At 42.6% G+C, this 15,711-nt stretch overlaps 1 protein-coding gene across 4 annotated transcripts in view; it reads left to right on the forward strand.

The window, feature by feature from the left end:
* Positions 1 to 2,980: 2,980 nt before the first annotated feature.
* Grk5 (G protein-coupled receptor kinase 5) overlaps positions 2,981 to 15,711 on the forward strand; it is a 183,921-nt gene continuing 171,190 nt past the window's right edge. For all 4 annotated transcript variants that reach the window (XM_055591554.1, XM_055591555.1, XM_055591556.1 and 1 more), the window contains exon 1: positions 2,981 to 3,215. In XM_055591554.1, coding sequence (XP_055447529.1) covers positions 3,164 to 3,215 — 52 coding nt within the window. In that variant the 5' untranslated portion in view covers positions 2,981 to 3,163. The remainder of the gene's footprint in view (positions 3,216 to 15,711) is intronic.

Below are 15,711 nucleotides of genomic sequence, written 5' to 3' on the forward strand. Positions count from 1 at the left end.
AAAATTTCAAAGGAGACTATGAATTATTATTTCAGCTAATTGAAAGTAATAAAATGATTCCAGTGGAACTATGGATAGAAATAGAAAACTCCTTAAAATGTTAACCATTGGGTTAACTGCCTGTTTTACCTTTTTACAATTTCACTCTGTCAACACAGCACAGAACGTTCAGAAGCAAGTCATGGCACCCAGTCTGCCAGGCAGAGATTAATGCATGAGCTCTGATCTGTCTGCCAGTTCAAATCCTAGGCTTGACTTATTTATTTATTATTTAGAGACAGGATTTCTCTGTGTAGCCCCGGTTGTCCTGAAACTCTGTAGACCAGGCTGGCCTAGAACTCACAAAGATCTGCTTACCTCTGTCTCTGAATTGCTAGAATCAAAGGTATGCACCATCACCATCTTGCTCAATTCTAGGACTTTTACTTACTAGTGTGTAACCACAGGCAAATAATAAAATTTCTCCTTATCTACAAAATAGAGCTATATTCCCCATCTCATCCAGATGTTGTGTTCAAGTTGATAATCCATGTCAAACAGCTAACACAGGTCTGGTCCCCCAATGAAGTTGAGTAAATGCTATCATTGTTCAATTTTTGCATTGGAATTTCTTCACAGATGAAAAGATAACTTGACCTACAATCATTTACTTTGCAGGAAGAATGTATCCCCCTGTAGTGGACAGTGAATTGGACAGTCTAAGACCTACTTGCTGTATCTCTCTGGAGCTGTTTCTTATCTATAAAATGGAGACAGGCAGGGCTTTACAGGAGCGTTTCTACCAGAGAGGTAAAACCACTGCTGACTTGGGCTGGATATTAGAAAGTAAATAGTGGTGGGCATTACAGTTAACAGAACTTTGCTACTCAAGAGGGTGATGGTCTATTTTCTTGCAAGACCACTGATAGAACCCTGGAGTTTGTCAAAAACAGAATTTCAGGACCTGCCATAGAACTATATCTGCATTTTACCCAGAATCTGCATTGTTAAAAGAGCTCTAGGCCTGGTAAGCACAGGAACTTTGTGAACAGTTTACTATGTGAAAGCATTCAAATTCAGTCATTAAAAATGTTATGAAGCACTAGCAGTGTTGGGATACCTTTCATCCCAGCACTTGGGAGGCACATGTAGGCAGATCTGAGTCTAGAATCTGGTCTATAAAGCTAGTTCCAGGACAGCCAGGCTACACAAAGAACTCTGTCTGGAAAAACAAAGCAAAAATATTACAGAGATTAAATGTTATGGCGTAGTGGCTAATAGCACTTACTGCTCTCACAGAGGAATCAGGCAGCAGGATCAGTAGTTCCAGGGCAGTCTGTGTTTTGTGAAACCCCATAAAAAAAAAAAAAAAAGTGAAAAAATACCAATGAAATAAACAAACATTGGGCTGAGTCAGGCCTAGGCTCCTGACAGCCACTGTAACTGGGGCTCTGTGGTGCTGTCAATTTAAGAGTCTTTGCTTTTTGAGAGAGACCCTTTCATCAAAAGTTAGGGTTCTGGGCATGAGAGTGTAGCAAAGACTAAGCATGGATTGCTTTAAATAGTAATTCCTATGGTGCCAGGTGCTCAAGTTGTTTGCTCAACTCTCTGCCTTCTGACAAGCAAACTTATTAACTGTGCTGCAGACAGTTAATAAGGCCCACTGATTCAAATTCACACTTTAGGAAGTGGTGGTGGCAGATACACCCACCAGGAAAGAAGTCCATCATGAGCTATCAGAACTAGCACTAGGCTGGTGATCACATTCTGAAAACGCCATTAGCTCCAACGCTTAATAACTTTTTCATTTCTCTCTGCACCTCCCTACTTCCTGACAGCTCTGGGGACTGACGGTTTTTCCTTCTTTTGGACACTGAAGCCTCAGACCTAGTTTCAGAACGGATATCCGGCAAGGCCCAGAGGAGGCAAAAAGCCACATTGTTCCCTTGGGCCTGGCAGCCTCGCCCCTGCCCTTAGGACTCTCCTCCAAAGATCCCCAGGTGACCGGAGAGCCAGTTTCCCGGGATTAGGACCTTTGGGACAAGAGGAACTGGGATCGGATTTGGAGTCCGACGCTCTAAAAGTGTAAAGAGCCAAGTGCTCCAAGATAAACAAGCCTGGAATTTGAATGCTTTTCCACGCCGGCTTGGCCCTGGCTGGTTTGTTACTCATTAACATTACCACAGCGGACTCGGTTCCTTCTGTGTCTTTGGTAGCTCGATTACAGTAGTTTGGCTTTATTGAGAAACGTGCAGTTTTGAGGCTCGGGGCTGGCGAAGCTCCTTAGAGCGTGAGGATCCCGGGAGTCCTAGTCTCCTGCGTTCCGGTTAGCCTAGACGCGCCGTCGCCAGGGGGCGCGCAGGCTATGCCGCTAGAGACCGGGCACCGCTGGGTCGCCCCGGGCTGACGAACCCCTTGCTGCCCGGAAACAAAGTGCACCTTTGTCAGTGACTTGGCGCCTGTGAGCGGCAGACAGCGGGCCGCGCGGAACCCCAGGGGCGCGCCTTCGCTCAGCTCACTCGTGATCCTCCCACACCAGCGTCCCGCTGCCGTGGCTTGTGCTTTCCGTTTTCTGGGATTTTGGCGAGACAGGAAAGGGACTCTCCGCTCCGGGATTGGGGATTCCACCTTGGTTGAGCGGTCTCCTGTCGGCGAGGCTGGACCGCCTGGGCTCAGTGCCATACCAGCTGCAGTCCCATAGTCCCCTCTCAGCAGAGCCCCGCCCCTTCAGACCCTGGACTACAATTCCCAGCAGTCCTCGCACCCCAAAGCTCGCGGTGGGAGGTGCTTCCGGGCAGGCGCCTGCGCAGTGCTGCAGCTCGAGCCTGGAGTACCACACCCCCGGGAAACGAGGGGAGGCTGAAGCATCCAAAGCATTAAAGCATCCGTGGGAGCTTGAGGGGAGGAGAATGGAGTGACAGAGAGGCGCGGAGGGTGGGGGGTGGGGGGGAAAGGGTGGAGGGAGGGGGGAGGGGGGACACAGAGGGAGGAAGAAGCGGCGGCGGCGGTTCCTCGGTGCAGAGGGGGAAACTCTGTGGGCTCGGAGCAAGAATAATGCGGTAGCAAGGCGGGCTGCTTGCTCCTGGCTCTGGCAGCAGCGAAGGTAGCCCCAGCAGCGGCAGCGGCATCACCTCAGACGCTGACAGCCCCGCCGGCCGGCTACCTCGCTGACTGCCGACTGTCAATGGAGCTGGAAAACATAGTGGCCAACACGGTCTTGCTGAAAGCCCGGGAAGGTAAGCTCGGGTGGTCCGGTGCTTGCGGGCCGGGGTGCGAGTGTTGAGTGGGCAGCGGGCGTGCAGGATGCTCGCCGTGAGTTGGCGCGAGCGGTGCAGCTTGCAAATGTTGAAGGGATCCTTGCCTTTGGGCTCAGAAGATTATGATTGGAGCAGAGACGGTTGCGGAGACGAGTTAAGATGCTAAAATATTCTTTATTTTCCAGCTGAGCCTTAGAAATCGTGCAGTCTCCATAGCTGTTGTAAGGGCAGTTGGAAAGCATTCTTTTAGGAGAGAGAGAGGCAAGAAAACGAGCCAATAAAATAGCCTTTCGAGTTAGCTTGGGATGGTTTTGAGAGTGTGAACTCTCTCCCTCCTTCTCTCGCTCATTCCCCCTCCCCCTCTTTCTCCCTTTCCTCTCTTCCTCTTTCTCTTCCTCTCCCTCCTCTCTGTGTCTGTCTGTCCTCTCTCTGTCTCAGTCTCTGTCTCTGTATGTGTGTGTTGTGGGATTGGAATTAGCAGAAGAAAAGTCTTTGCTTTCGCAGGATGAGGTGATAAAGACCATTGGTGGAAATCATCCTCTGGGAAAATTTCTTAGGGAAATCCCGCTGTCGAGCTGAAGGAAGCCTTTTAAAGGCAAAGTAAGATGTTGAGAATTAGCCAGTTTGTAGAATAATGAAAGGGTGGCTTTAACAAATCATTGAGAAAATAATTCAAAATTTCAGGGTGTGTTGTTGTTATTAACCGTCCCCAACCCCTACCCTGCGGTAATTGTTCCGTTTTGACTCAGTTAAAAGGCAAGTATGCTGCTGTTTAGATGCGGTCTGCATGCATCTCACTAAATTTCCTGCATTTAGCTGTTAGGAAATATCGTCCAAGTGGAATGGGTAAGATCCCAATGGGTAATACCTGTTACCATGTATTTTGTCTCGAGTTGAAAAAGTGTGTGTGGAGGGGGTCAGAAACTTAGATGTCCTAAAAAGTTTGTGTTGCATGAATGTAAACATACATGTTTAGGAAAACTTGGATTTTATGTAACATCTTTTTTACCAAGATTTGGACTCTGGTGTGCAACCATTTTATAAGAAGAGGAGTGTTTTTTCCCTTTCCTGGGAGGAGGCCGTATTTGATATCCAGGGCAGACTGAGTAAGGCTTTTTCCCTTTAGAAGGACTCTCAGTAAGCAGCCTGTGAAAATGCCATTCCCACTTCTTAATATTTTCATTCACCCACTTTGATGAATGAAGGAAGACTTTCTGGCCAGCAATAAAACGACTCCTGTTTATCCAGCCCATTCCATCACCTTGTGGCTCAGTACATGGTGTGCGGCCAGTAATATACAACCCACCTTGGGTTGTTTCAGCAGCTCATCTTGGCACTTTCAGGTCACTTGTCACCCTAAAGCAGCCACCTGGAAAGCTTGTTTTGGAAGTCCCCACAGGAGCCACTGCTCTGAAAACTGAGTAGAGTTTCAGATGTTCAGGTCTCTCTTCTCTAGTGCCCTTCACTCAGTTTTTTTTTTTTTTTTTGACGCTATTATTCATTGACTTTAGGTTTGAAGACATGAGATGTTTGTTGTTTTGTCTCCTCATCTCAACTAACTAGGTGTGGGGTGGAGGCTCTTCACTGGGTTGGGCAGTTTCTGGAGGTGAAGGAGAAAGCTCCTGCCTGCAAGCCAGTGCAGCCTTCCACCTAGTGATGGGATATAGAGGTACATTTCAGATCTTATGTTGGGCAAATGTTAATGATTCTGAAATTATTCCCTGGGGAATCTCTAGAGGCCTTTACATGTTCCACCGACTCCTCCTTTTGCCCAGGGAGTCAGCTCCTTGGGATTCACTGTACTTTACGTTTGTTCATTCTTTCCTCAGCACTGAATTCTTTGCATCTGTTTTACTTTGAGTTGGAAAGTCTTCTCCCTCCCCAGTTATTATTTTCAGTGTTTTTACTGAAATGAATTTACTGGCTTGTATTTTTGTGTGCTGGGTTAGCATATAGGTTTTTCCTGAGTCTTTGAGAGAACTGTGGACTGGAAGTGTATGTGGACCGATGGACCCTCTATTGGGGCAGAATTATTGTGATTAGAAGTGCTCAAGAATGTGTTCTTTGTTTTTTTGTTTTGTTTTGTTTTCCTTTCAAAGTCTTAGTTTTCCTGTGAGAGTTTAATAGACATCTTCTGGTGAGAAATAGCTTTTGAGAATGCTTCCAGATGAGAGGGCTTTGCCTTAAAGGAAACAGAGATTGACATGTAATTGATAAATTAATTATGCACATGGAAGCTTCATTTTAAAAACTGTACTTAACTTTCTCCCCTTTTATGTCTAAAGAGAATCTACAATTTTAAGTGCTTCTACTTAATAAAGTCTGGGACTTTATTAAAGCTTTGAGCTTATCCTAATTAACATGGAGGTGTCTAGAAATAAACATGTGTTCTCTTAAGTTTTCTACTTAAAGTCATCAGATTGAATTTGCTAATTCTCCAAGTAACTTTGCTATATAGATATTCAGAAATGAATGTTATAAGAGGTAAAAATCTTGCCTAGCATGCAAAAGGCCTTGATTTGGGCCTAGCATTATCTTTCCATTCACATAAAAGGAAGGAAAGAAAAAAAAAGGGAGGAAGAGAAACATAAAAGAAAAAGAAAGGTTAGGACATATACATAATGTTTGCTGTTTGCCTAGCACTCACCTAACCCCCTGGGTTTGTTTGTTTGTTTGTTTGTTTGTTTATCCCCTAGCAGGGAATAAATGAGTGTTGTTGCACACACCTGTAAATCCAGCTTTTGGGAGGTAGAGACAGGAGTATCCTAAATTTGAGGTGAGCAGCCTCAGCTTCCTTGGAGTTCAAGTCCAAGTTTAATATGAGATACTATTAAAACATAGAGACAGGTTGGTTTTGATCTTTCTTAGGAACTTTAGCTTTCCTAAGAAATAGTTAAGCAACAAAGGAATAAGTTGGGACAGAATTCATGCCAATTTATGAAATGAGCTAAGTGATTGAGCATTTAATGAAAAAGTTACCCAAACCAAGTCTTTATCTGTTTACATTTCAGAATGTTAGAAAATTGTCAGGCAAGCTCCTGTTGAAATACTGGTAGTGAGTGATAGTGTTTGCAGAATGCCTTTTGTAATATATATTTTATTGTTGCAGTGAAAGTTTCTCTTTCTTTCTTTCTTTCTTTCTTTCTTTCTTTCTTTCTTTCTTTCCTTCCTTCCTTCCTTCTTTCTTTCTTTCCTTCCTTCCTTCTTTCTTTCTCTCTAAATCTGTTGTATTGCTATTGAGCAGAACTGATGAGAGGAACATTTACAAGAAATTACCTTTCCTTTCTTCCCAGGCCAGCAGTCATAGCCCTATCTGATCAATAAAGACAGCAGGAGCACTGAACATATATTCTTGCCTTTGAGGCTAGCAAGCATTGGGACAGAATGACTCTGATATTCGACACAATTTCTGAAAACCAGAATGCACAAGAAACTTCATAGATAAGGCTGTGACTTTTTGCCTGTATCTGCCTGATGATCAAGATTAGGGACCTGGGAGAAGGTGAACTTCGGGGAAGGGAGAGGCCAGGGAGGCTAACAGGAAGAATGATCCAACATCCAGAGCTGGGAGAAGGTAGGGTTTGCTTTTGATAGGCTTGGCATTCCATGACAGGTTGGAAGCCTACTTTTCTCTTGAGTCCCTAGTTTCTGATGTTGGAGCTAAAACATGGTTGGACTAAGTTGTCAGAAGACTGGGTATTTTTGAAGCTTGCAGTCCGCTACAACTCTGAGGAGACACAGTTCTACCCAAAGCTTCTCCCTTTAATCTGAGGATGTAGAAGAGTGATAGCTTTCATTCTGGCAGTTGGCATGTGTGAATGCAGCCTAGCCTATTAAACACAATGCTGTTAAGCGGTTAAATGAAGCTGCCTCTTCATTTAACAGTTTCCTTTTCAGTACCTGCAACATAGAGATAGAGAAACTAAAAGCAATATTCAGAAGGCCTGGCTTTCCAACAGAAGATTTTCAGATGATAATTGTGCTTCATCTAGCTGCCTGTTTTTATAAGCATCAGATAAAGGCCCACAAGACTCTCATCTTTCAGTAGCTTAGTTGTTGCTTGTCAGGTTCTAAACTGTAAAAGATCCTGATCTTTCAGTACCCAAACCAATCCTTGCTTGACTGATGTCTTCAAAAGCCAGAGCTCTTTTAGTGGCTTGCTAGGTGATGGCCCTTTGGGCCTGCACTGCAGGCTTTAAGAAAGCTCAAGTGAGTTTCAGAAATGGGTTCTACACATTACCACATTTGCCTTTTCCAAGCACTTTTCGACTCTCAACCCATGCCTGGGGGCTGTCAACATTCTTAAGAAACCATCTAGGCATGAAGGCAATATTTAAAGTTAATATTTGTTGCCAGTGAATTTGTGGATCAAAATAAAACACCATAATACCTATACTTTTTTTGAACAGAGTTTGCTGTGTAGCCCAGGCTGGGTTCAAACTTGCAGCAGTCCTCCTGCCTCAGCCTCTCAAGTGCTGATACTACAGCTATGAGCCACCATGCTTGGTTATATCTATCTATTCCTAATGAAAAAGAGCTAAGGTTGAGATTTATTTTTAGAAAGCAAAGACAGTGTTGTTCCTTTAATTATCATTTAGATACCAGAGGACACATTCCATTTCTATACATTATGCTAATTTTGAAAGAAAACAGTTACTTCCTGATTGAATCCTATTCTCATTCTCATTTTTTAAAAAAGATTCTTGAATTGTCTTCTCAACACTTACAGGAATAAAGTTGGTGTGTACATTCATTCATGAATAGATGTTTGAATGTTTCTTGGCAGAAGTAATGCTTTGGATATCAGCTTTGGATAAATACATTTAGAGACAGGTTAAAAGATAGCTGGGTCAGGTGTGGTAGTGCATGTCTTTAATCTCAGCACTCCGGAGACAGAGACAGGCAGATAATTGAATTATAAGACAGCTTTGTCTATGTGAGTTTCAGCTCACCTACCTAGTGAGACCCTGTCTCAAAAACAAACAGACAAACAAAACCAATTTGAGCACATGATTTATTTTTATTTTGGTGGTGCTTGGGATTGAACTTAGGGTCTTATGCTTGTTAGGCATATACTCTACCATTGAGATACACCTCAATCCTTTTTAGGCTCTTTAAACTAGAAAACTAGATATGAACAGGGCTGGCTGTTTTCTTTTCCACAATGAGTTGAGACTTATTAGGGTACCAGATCTGCAGCTGAGTAGACTGTATGGTCTCTGTTGTGTCTACACTTTGGAGAACAGCTTGAAGGACATGTATGTAATTTAAAGATTATTTAAAGTTATACCAGGTGGGGCTCCTATCTGTAAGATTGCCCTGATTTGGAGAGCAGCCTACACTATTGAATGAGATTCTGTCTCAAAAAACCAAAACCAAAAAATCCAAGTCAATGCTTGAGGGGATGAGCTTGAATCTGGAAGCAAACTGCTGATTTTCTAAGGTCTTAGTGCTTTTTCATCAGGATCAGTAGTGCTGCACACCTTTAATTCCAGTGCTGGTCTATATAGAGAGTTCCGGGGCTATACAAGAAAGCCTGTCTCAAACAAACAGACAACAAATCAAAACAAAACCCCAAAAGATCAGTTCTTTTAGATGGAAATCATAAAAAACAAAACAAGAAAACCCTTTGGTTGGGGCTGGACAATACTTCTTGGAACAGGTAGAGGCTACCCTCCTTTCTGGATTTCTGTTGGAATTGCATTGTGTGCCCTGTCGTGATACTGAAAGGGAGACGAAGGCGAGAGTGAACCAGCCAGTTCCAGGAAGATATGTGGATCTTGGGACTGACTCAATTTATTTAGTTTGGAAATGGAGATCGAGGTAGTGGTGAACCAGCCTATTCTCCCACCTTCTTCATATGTTGTTGGGAAATTTACCTAAATTGAGCAACTGTCCTTCCTGATTAAAATGAACAGTATGGTATAAACACATACAGAACATCATGTTCCTTTACCCTTTTTTTTTTTTTTTAACTTTTCCTTATTGTAATAATATTTTATTACGTAGCTCAGGCTGACCTCAAACTCATGACCTTTTTTCCTCAGCTTCCCAAATGCTGGGCTTATTTATAGACATGTACTAACATGTTATGCCTGGCTCCATGTTCTTTCCTGAAAAGTCTAATATGAGTATATATTGAAACAGTCATTTTATCAAGAGGAAAAAAATATGTTGTGTCCTAGTGACTGTTATATTGCTGTGAATTGACACTGTAACCAAGGCAGTTTATAAAAGAAAGCATTTAATCATTTAATTGGGGGCTTGATTACAGTTTCAGCGTATTGTGGCAGCAGGCAGACATGGCACTGCAGCAGTAGCAAAAAGCTTTTTTTTTTTTTTGAGACAGTCTCTCAATATGTATAGCTCTGGCCGTTCCAGAACTCACTATGTAGTAGACAATGTGACTTATACTCAGAGATATCTGCCTGTCTCTGCCTCCCAGGAGCTGAGATTACAGGCATGTGCCATTCACTATGCCCGGCAAGAGCTTACATTTTATTGCCAAGCAGAAGGTGGAGAGACTGGGCTTGCTTGGCCAATGGGCATTTGAAACCTCAAAGTGCACCCCTAGGGACACACCTTCACCCTTAAGGCTCCTAATATTTCCTAAGCAGTCCACTCACTGGGGAACAAGCAAATATATGAGCGTATTCTCAGACCACCATTCAAGTACAGAAGGGAAAAAAAGAAACTTAAATGGGACAAAGCAATTTGAAGGGTTTTCATTTTTTTCCCAATGGTCTAGACTGAGAAAAAAAAATAACAAGATAAAGATGTCAAAGTCTATGTTTGCATCCACTTCACTGTGATTTCTCCCTAAAGACCGGATCTTGTGTGATTTGAAACCTTTTTTTTATTTTTTTTTTATTTTTTTAAATGAAAACTCAGTTGGGGCATACTTGCAAAGGACGGAAGCATTTGAAACAATGAAACAATCAGTTACTTTTTCTTTCTTGTCTGAAGCCAGGAACTCTATTTGAAATGGTGCCAGAGTTAACCCGGCATATCCTTCTGACAGAAACTCATAAATTAGGCCATTTTGATAGGGCTCTCTGTGGCTCTAAGCAACTTGTAGTCTGTGGAAGATGAGTATTTTTTTAAAAAGGCAAGAATGAAAGCAGGTGTGGTAGCACATGCCTTTAATTCCAGCACTGAGGGAGGCAGAGGCAGGCAGATTGTTGTGAGTTTGACGCCAGCGCCTGGTCTACAAAGTCCAGGAGAGCCAAGACTACACAGAGAAACCCTATCTCAAACAACAACAACAAAAAGAAAAAGGCAAGGATAAAAGGAACCTCCAAGGACAGCTTCCAAGGCCTGTTCGAAAGCAAAAGGAAGCCAGGCAGTGGTTGTGTACCCTTTAATCTAATCTCAGCAGAGGTAGAGATAGTTGGATCTTAGAGTTGGAAGTCAATCTGGTCAACAGAGTGATTTCTAGGAAACTTTTTTTGGAAAAGCCAAAAATAAAACAAAGCAAAAACAAACAAACACCCCCCCCCCAACAAAACAACAAACAAACAAAAAAACCCTAGAAAGCAAAAGGAGATAAACAAATAAGAATATTCCAGCCTGGGTAAGTGAAAAAGACCTTTCTGTCTGCCTTTGTTTCCAGAAGAATGGTCACTCTTGGCTATATTTTTGGGAAAATCGAGAGGCAAGAAAGGGTGTCCCTAGCCCAAAGTCACTTGAGCTGTGGACTTTGCAACAATTCCAGGTAGATCTATCATTTTTGTAAACAAATCTCTCTCTCTTTTTTTTTTTCCCCATGAAATTTGAGTTAAAAACCAGACTGACTTATTCTTTTTGTGTGTGTGTCGAGGCTTGTTTGTTTTTTGTTTTTGTTTTTTCTTTTTTGAGACAGGGTTTCTCTGTGTAGCCTTGGCTATCCTGTTGCTGGGCTTGAACTCAGAGATACTCCTTCCTTTGCTTCCAGAGTGCTGGGATTAAAGCATGCACCGCCACTTCATTGGCTCAGACTGATATCTTGGGGTGGTATGTTTTCTGTTTTTTTAAAGGAACTCATGCTTGGGCTCATTGTTTTAAGACATTAAAAAAAAAATCACATTTCCTCTATTATGTGTGTGTGCCTGGGTGCACGTGTTGGAGTTGGAGGACAACCTACAGGAATTAGTTCTTTCCTTTTATTGTGTGGCCCTGTGATTGAACTCAGGTTGACAGGCATGGTGGCATAGCTGGCTAAGCTATCTTGACAGCTCAAGGCATTTTCTTTCTTTTTCTTTTTTTAACTTTACTGTAAATGCCCACAAGGTTGTAATGGTAACAGAAAACATTTCCAGAATAGTTATGGTGCTGTGCATCTGTTGTGGAAGGAGAACTGGGGAGTAGAGACACTGAGAGAAAGAGGTGGTGGTGAGAATAGGTTGCTATGCAAGATAAGGACTGGACTTTCATCCAAGAACCCATGTGAGAAATGGTGAAAAGCTGGGTTAGTAGTCTAAGGGAAATGAGGGAGCTGAGACATGTAGGTCTTGGGCTTACTGGCTAGCTAGCCAAACCTAACTGGTGAGATCCAGGACTTATAAGAGACCCTGTCTTAAAAAAAAAAAAAGACTGGGAACAGGACAGGAACCTATCACAGAGGGCCTCTGAAAGACTCTGCCCAGCAAGGTATCAAAGCAGAAGCTGAGACTCAGCCAAACTTTAGGCAGAGTGCAGAGAATCTTATGAAAGAAAGGGGAGATAGACCTGGAGGGGACAGGAGCTCCATATGGAGAGCAAAAATTCTGGCCACAGGGGTCTTTTCTGAGACTGATACTCCAAACAAGGACCATTCATGGAGATAACCTAGAATGCCTGCACAGATGTAGTCCATAGCAGTTCAGTGTCCAAGTGGGTAGCCTAGTAAGGGGAACAGGGACTGTCTCTGACATAAATTCAGTAACTAGTTCTTTGATCAGCCTTACCAGAGGAAGAACATGCAGCCAGTCCTGATGAGGCCTGGTATGCTAGGGTCAGAGGGAAGGGGAGGAGGACCTCCCTTACCAGTGGACTTGGGGAGGGGCAAGGGAGGAGATGAGGGAAGGAGGGTAGGATTGGGAGGGAATTAGGGAGGGGGCTATAGCTTGGATACAAAGTGAATGAACTATAATCAATAAAGAATAAATTAACTAAAAATAATTGAAGGTTCTCTCATTCTTCTCTCTTACTCTCTCACTCTTTCTTTTCTTCTCTCTCTCTCAGTGCCCCCTTCCCTTCCCCTTTCTCTCTCTCTCCCCATCATGTCCTGTACCCCCTTCCCTCCATACCCACCTAATAAACCTCTTGCATAGAAAAAAAATTGAAAAGATTTAAAAAAAAGACTATGCATGGTGGCACACACCTTTAATCTCAGTATTTGGGAGGCACACACATGCTCACATGCACACAAAAAGCACAGGGACACACACACACAAAAAAAGACTTCATGTTACAGCACAGTAGATGATAAATTAGGAAATGCCTCAGCATGGCAAAGGAAGATTACATAAGGGCAGAGGACCAATAGGAAAATGTTTTCCAAATGTTTGTCTAAACTGTGAAAAATGTTTGGCAAACTCACCCTTTCCCCTGAGTTGGAAGTGGTTTGTTTTCGTTGTTTTCTCAGAAATAAATATTTACATTCGACCAAATGTTCAGGGCAAATAGTTGTTCCTGGGTCTGAAGCTGTATTTGTTGAAGATGCTGCATGCTGACAACTTCATCCCTCTTCTGGCCAGATCAAAGGTAGCCTAGGATGGGATCTTCACATGCTTTTCATGTCACTGCTGGAATGAGACTGAACAGAAAGGAAAGAAAATAAGAATCCAGGCAGTAATTCATCTAGACATAGGGTGGCCGGGACCTGGTATTTGAAGGATGCCTTTCTGCTCATGGGCAGGGAGCCTGGATCCAATTAAGACAAGGAAAATGTCTGCTAACTCAGAGGAAAATTTTCTAAACAGTAAATTCTGTAATCTCTTTGAAGAGGAGGAGGCCAGTGTGATGAAGCTTTATGGATGATGCCAAACACAGTGATATATAATAATTAGAAACCACCAGTTATTCCACCACATACTCATTCTGCAACCACTAACCACTGCCTGGGATGGAGTGCACTGGCCCTAGGTACTTGCCCAGATGTCCTATCAGTAGTATCCAATTAGAGAGAATAAACAACTAACAAACAAACAAACAAACGAAGCCGGGCTTAGTGGTATATACTTTTAATCCCAGCATTTGGGAGGCAGAGGCAGGTGGAGCACTGTAAGTTTGAGGCCAGCCTGTTTTATATAGTGAGTTCTAGGATAGCCAGAGCTACATAGTGAGAGCCTGTTTTGAATAAACAAACAAATGGAAAACCCAAAACCAAACCAAAACACCCTAAAGCTTAATTTTCTACAACAGATAACAAAATGTCAATTCAGAAAGGAAAAACTGGATATCTTCAGATGGGAATGTGTTACTAAAATGAGGGTAAATCTTTGGATACAATTGAAGTGCACCTTTTGGGTTATTCTTCAGTAATTGTCAGAAAGCTTATGCTTTTATATATATATATTTGTCAGTTTAAAAACATTTCAGGAATGATTGCCAGGGAGGAAGAGTTTGAAAGGCTGGATCAAATTCTTCCTCATTAAGTGCTGATAAGTAAACCTTGGCTGCTCTGGCTGAGCCTCTGTACACTACCTTCCTCGGATAGAACAGCAAGAGGGTAATGGGAATAGAGTTCTGTGTACTAGGCAAGCATTATAGCCTCTGAGGGAAGGAGAGGGTGGACAGTAGGCCTATCCTTTCTAAGAAGTCAACCCACACATATTTATTATTAATGTTATTATTATTGGTGTGTGTATACCATATGGAAGTCAGAAGATAACTTAGGTGAGTACTTTCCTTCTAACAAGTGAGTCCTGGAAATCGAACTTAAGTTGTCAGGCTTGGGTGACCAGTGCCTTTACCCATGGAGCTATCTCAAGATCCCAGGGTGTCTTCTTTCTAAAGCAGCCAGTGATGGCAAATGTTCAGTGTCAGCTTAATAGGATCTAGAATCATCTAGGAGACAAATCTCTAGGAATGCCTGTAAGGTGGTTTCTAGGTTAGATTAATTGACATGGGAAGATTTTCCCACTGTAGGTGGCACCATGTCATGGGCTAGGGAAAGTGAGCTGAACACCAGAATTCCTCTTATTCTGTTGCCTGACTGCAATGCACTGTGATCAGCTGCCCCATGTTCCTGCCACCAAGACGTACCCCCATAAAGAAAGTCTGACTGAACTGTGAGCCAGAATACACAAAACTCTGGGTTTAATCCCCAGCACCACATAAAACTGGATGTAGTGGCACACACCTGAAATTCCCTAATTGAGGAGATGGAGGCAAGAGGATTGGAAGTTCATTGTCATTCTTAGTTACATGGCAAATTTGAGACCTATTTGCAGTATATAAGACCCTCTTTTAACAAGCAAGCAAACAACAACAAACTCTAAGACCAACCAAATAACAACAACAAACCACCAAACCCTCCCACTTTAAGTTGCTTTTCCCAGGCATTTGATAACATAATGAGAAATGTAATTAAGATACTATTATTTAAAAATTACCACACCCAGCTGGGCAGAGATGTTGCACACCTTTAATTCAAGCATTGGAGGTGGTGGGTAGACAGGCAGATCTCTGAATAGAGGCCAGGTGGCCTGCAGAGTTCTAGGACAGCCAGGCTGCACAGAGAAATCCTGTTTCAAAAAACAAAACAAAACAAAATTACACAGCCCTTTTGGCCATTGTTTTTGTTCATATTTCATTTCGTGAATCCTGTGGCTTACTCTTCTTCATCCTTACAGATAAGACTCTGAGGCTCAAGAGGTAAATTATTTATGCCAGAACACCCACCTAGCTCAGCCAATGCCTCTATGTCTGATTCTCTTTCTGTATTGTCACAGCTGTTGACCTCAGTCACCTGGCTACCCATTCAAGACAAAAGTGCTATCCTACATGGGGCATTAAGCAGTTAATGGAGTGTTCAGTTGTCACTCACTGCGAAATAGGAGCCATTCCAACTCATCCTTAAGGTCTTAGACAATACTTTCTCATGAAGATTTAAGTGAGGCAAAACATTGCTGAGGAATTAAAACTTCTTCCATTTGCACATGCATGCTGCCAAGTCCCATCACTTAGGCCACTCAGAGGTGATACCAGATAGTTTTTATTTTATTTTTAAAAGGTTTTATAAACTTGTACTTGTCTTGTATGAGTGTGTATATGTAAGTCAGAAGTCAGCCTTGAGTGTCATTCCTCAGACACCATCCACTTTGGTTTTTAAATGGATTGTTGCACAAGTTTGGAATTCACTAAGTAGGGTAGGCTGGCTGGCCAGAACCATGGTGATTGATCCTCTTGTCTGTCTCTCACTGATATTACAATTGTGTGTTAATGTTAGTGGCTTACCTGCCTATCTATCTATCTATCTATCTATCTATCTATCTATCTATCTATCTATCTA

Source organism: Psammomys obesus, unplaced genomic scaffold (genome assembly GCF_907164565.1).
Source record: "Psammomys obesus unplaced genomic scaffold, mPsaObe1.curated_primary_1811, whole genome shotgun sequence".
Lineage (NCBI taxonomy): Eukaryota > Metazoa > Chordata > Mammalia > Rodentia > Muridae > Psammomys > Psammomys obesus.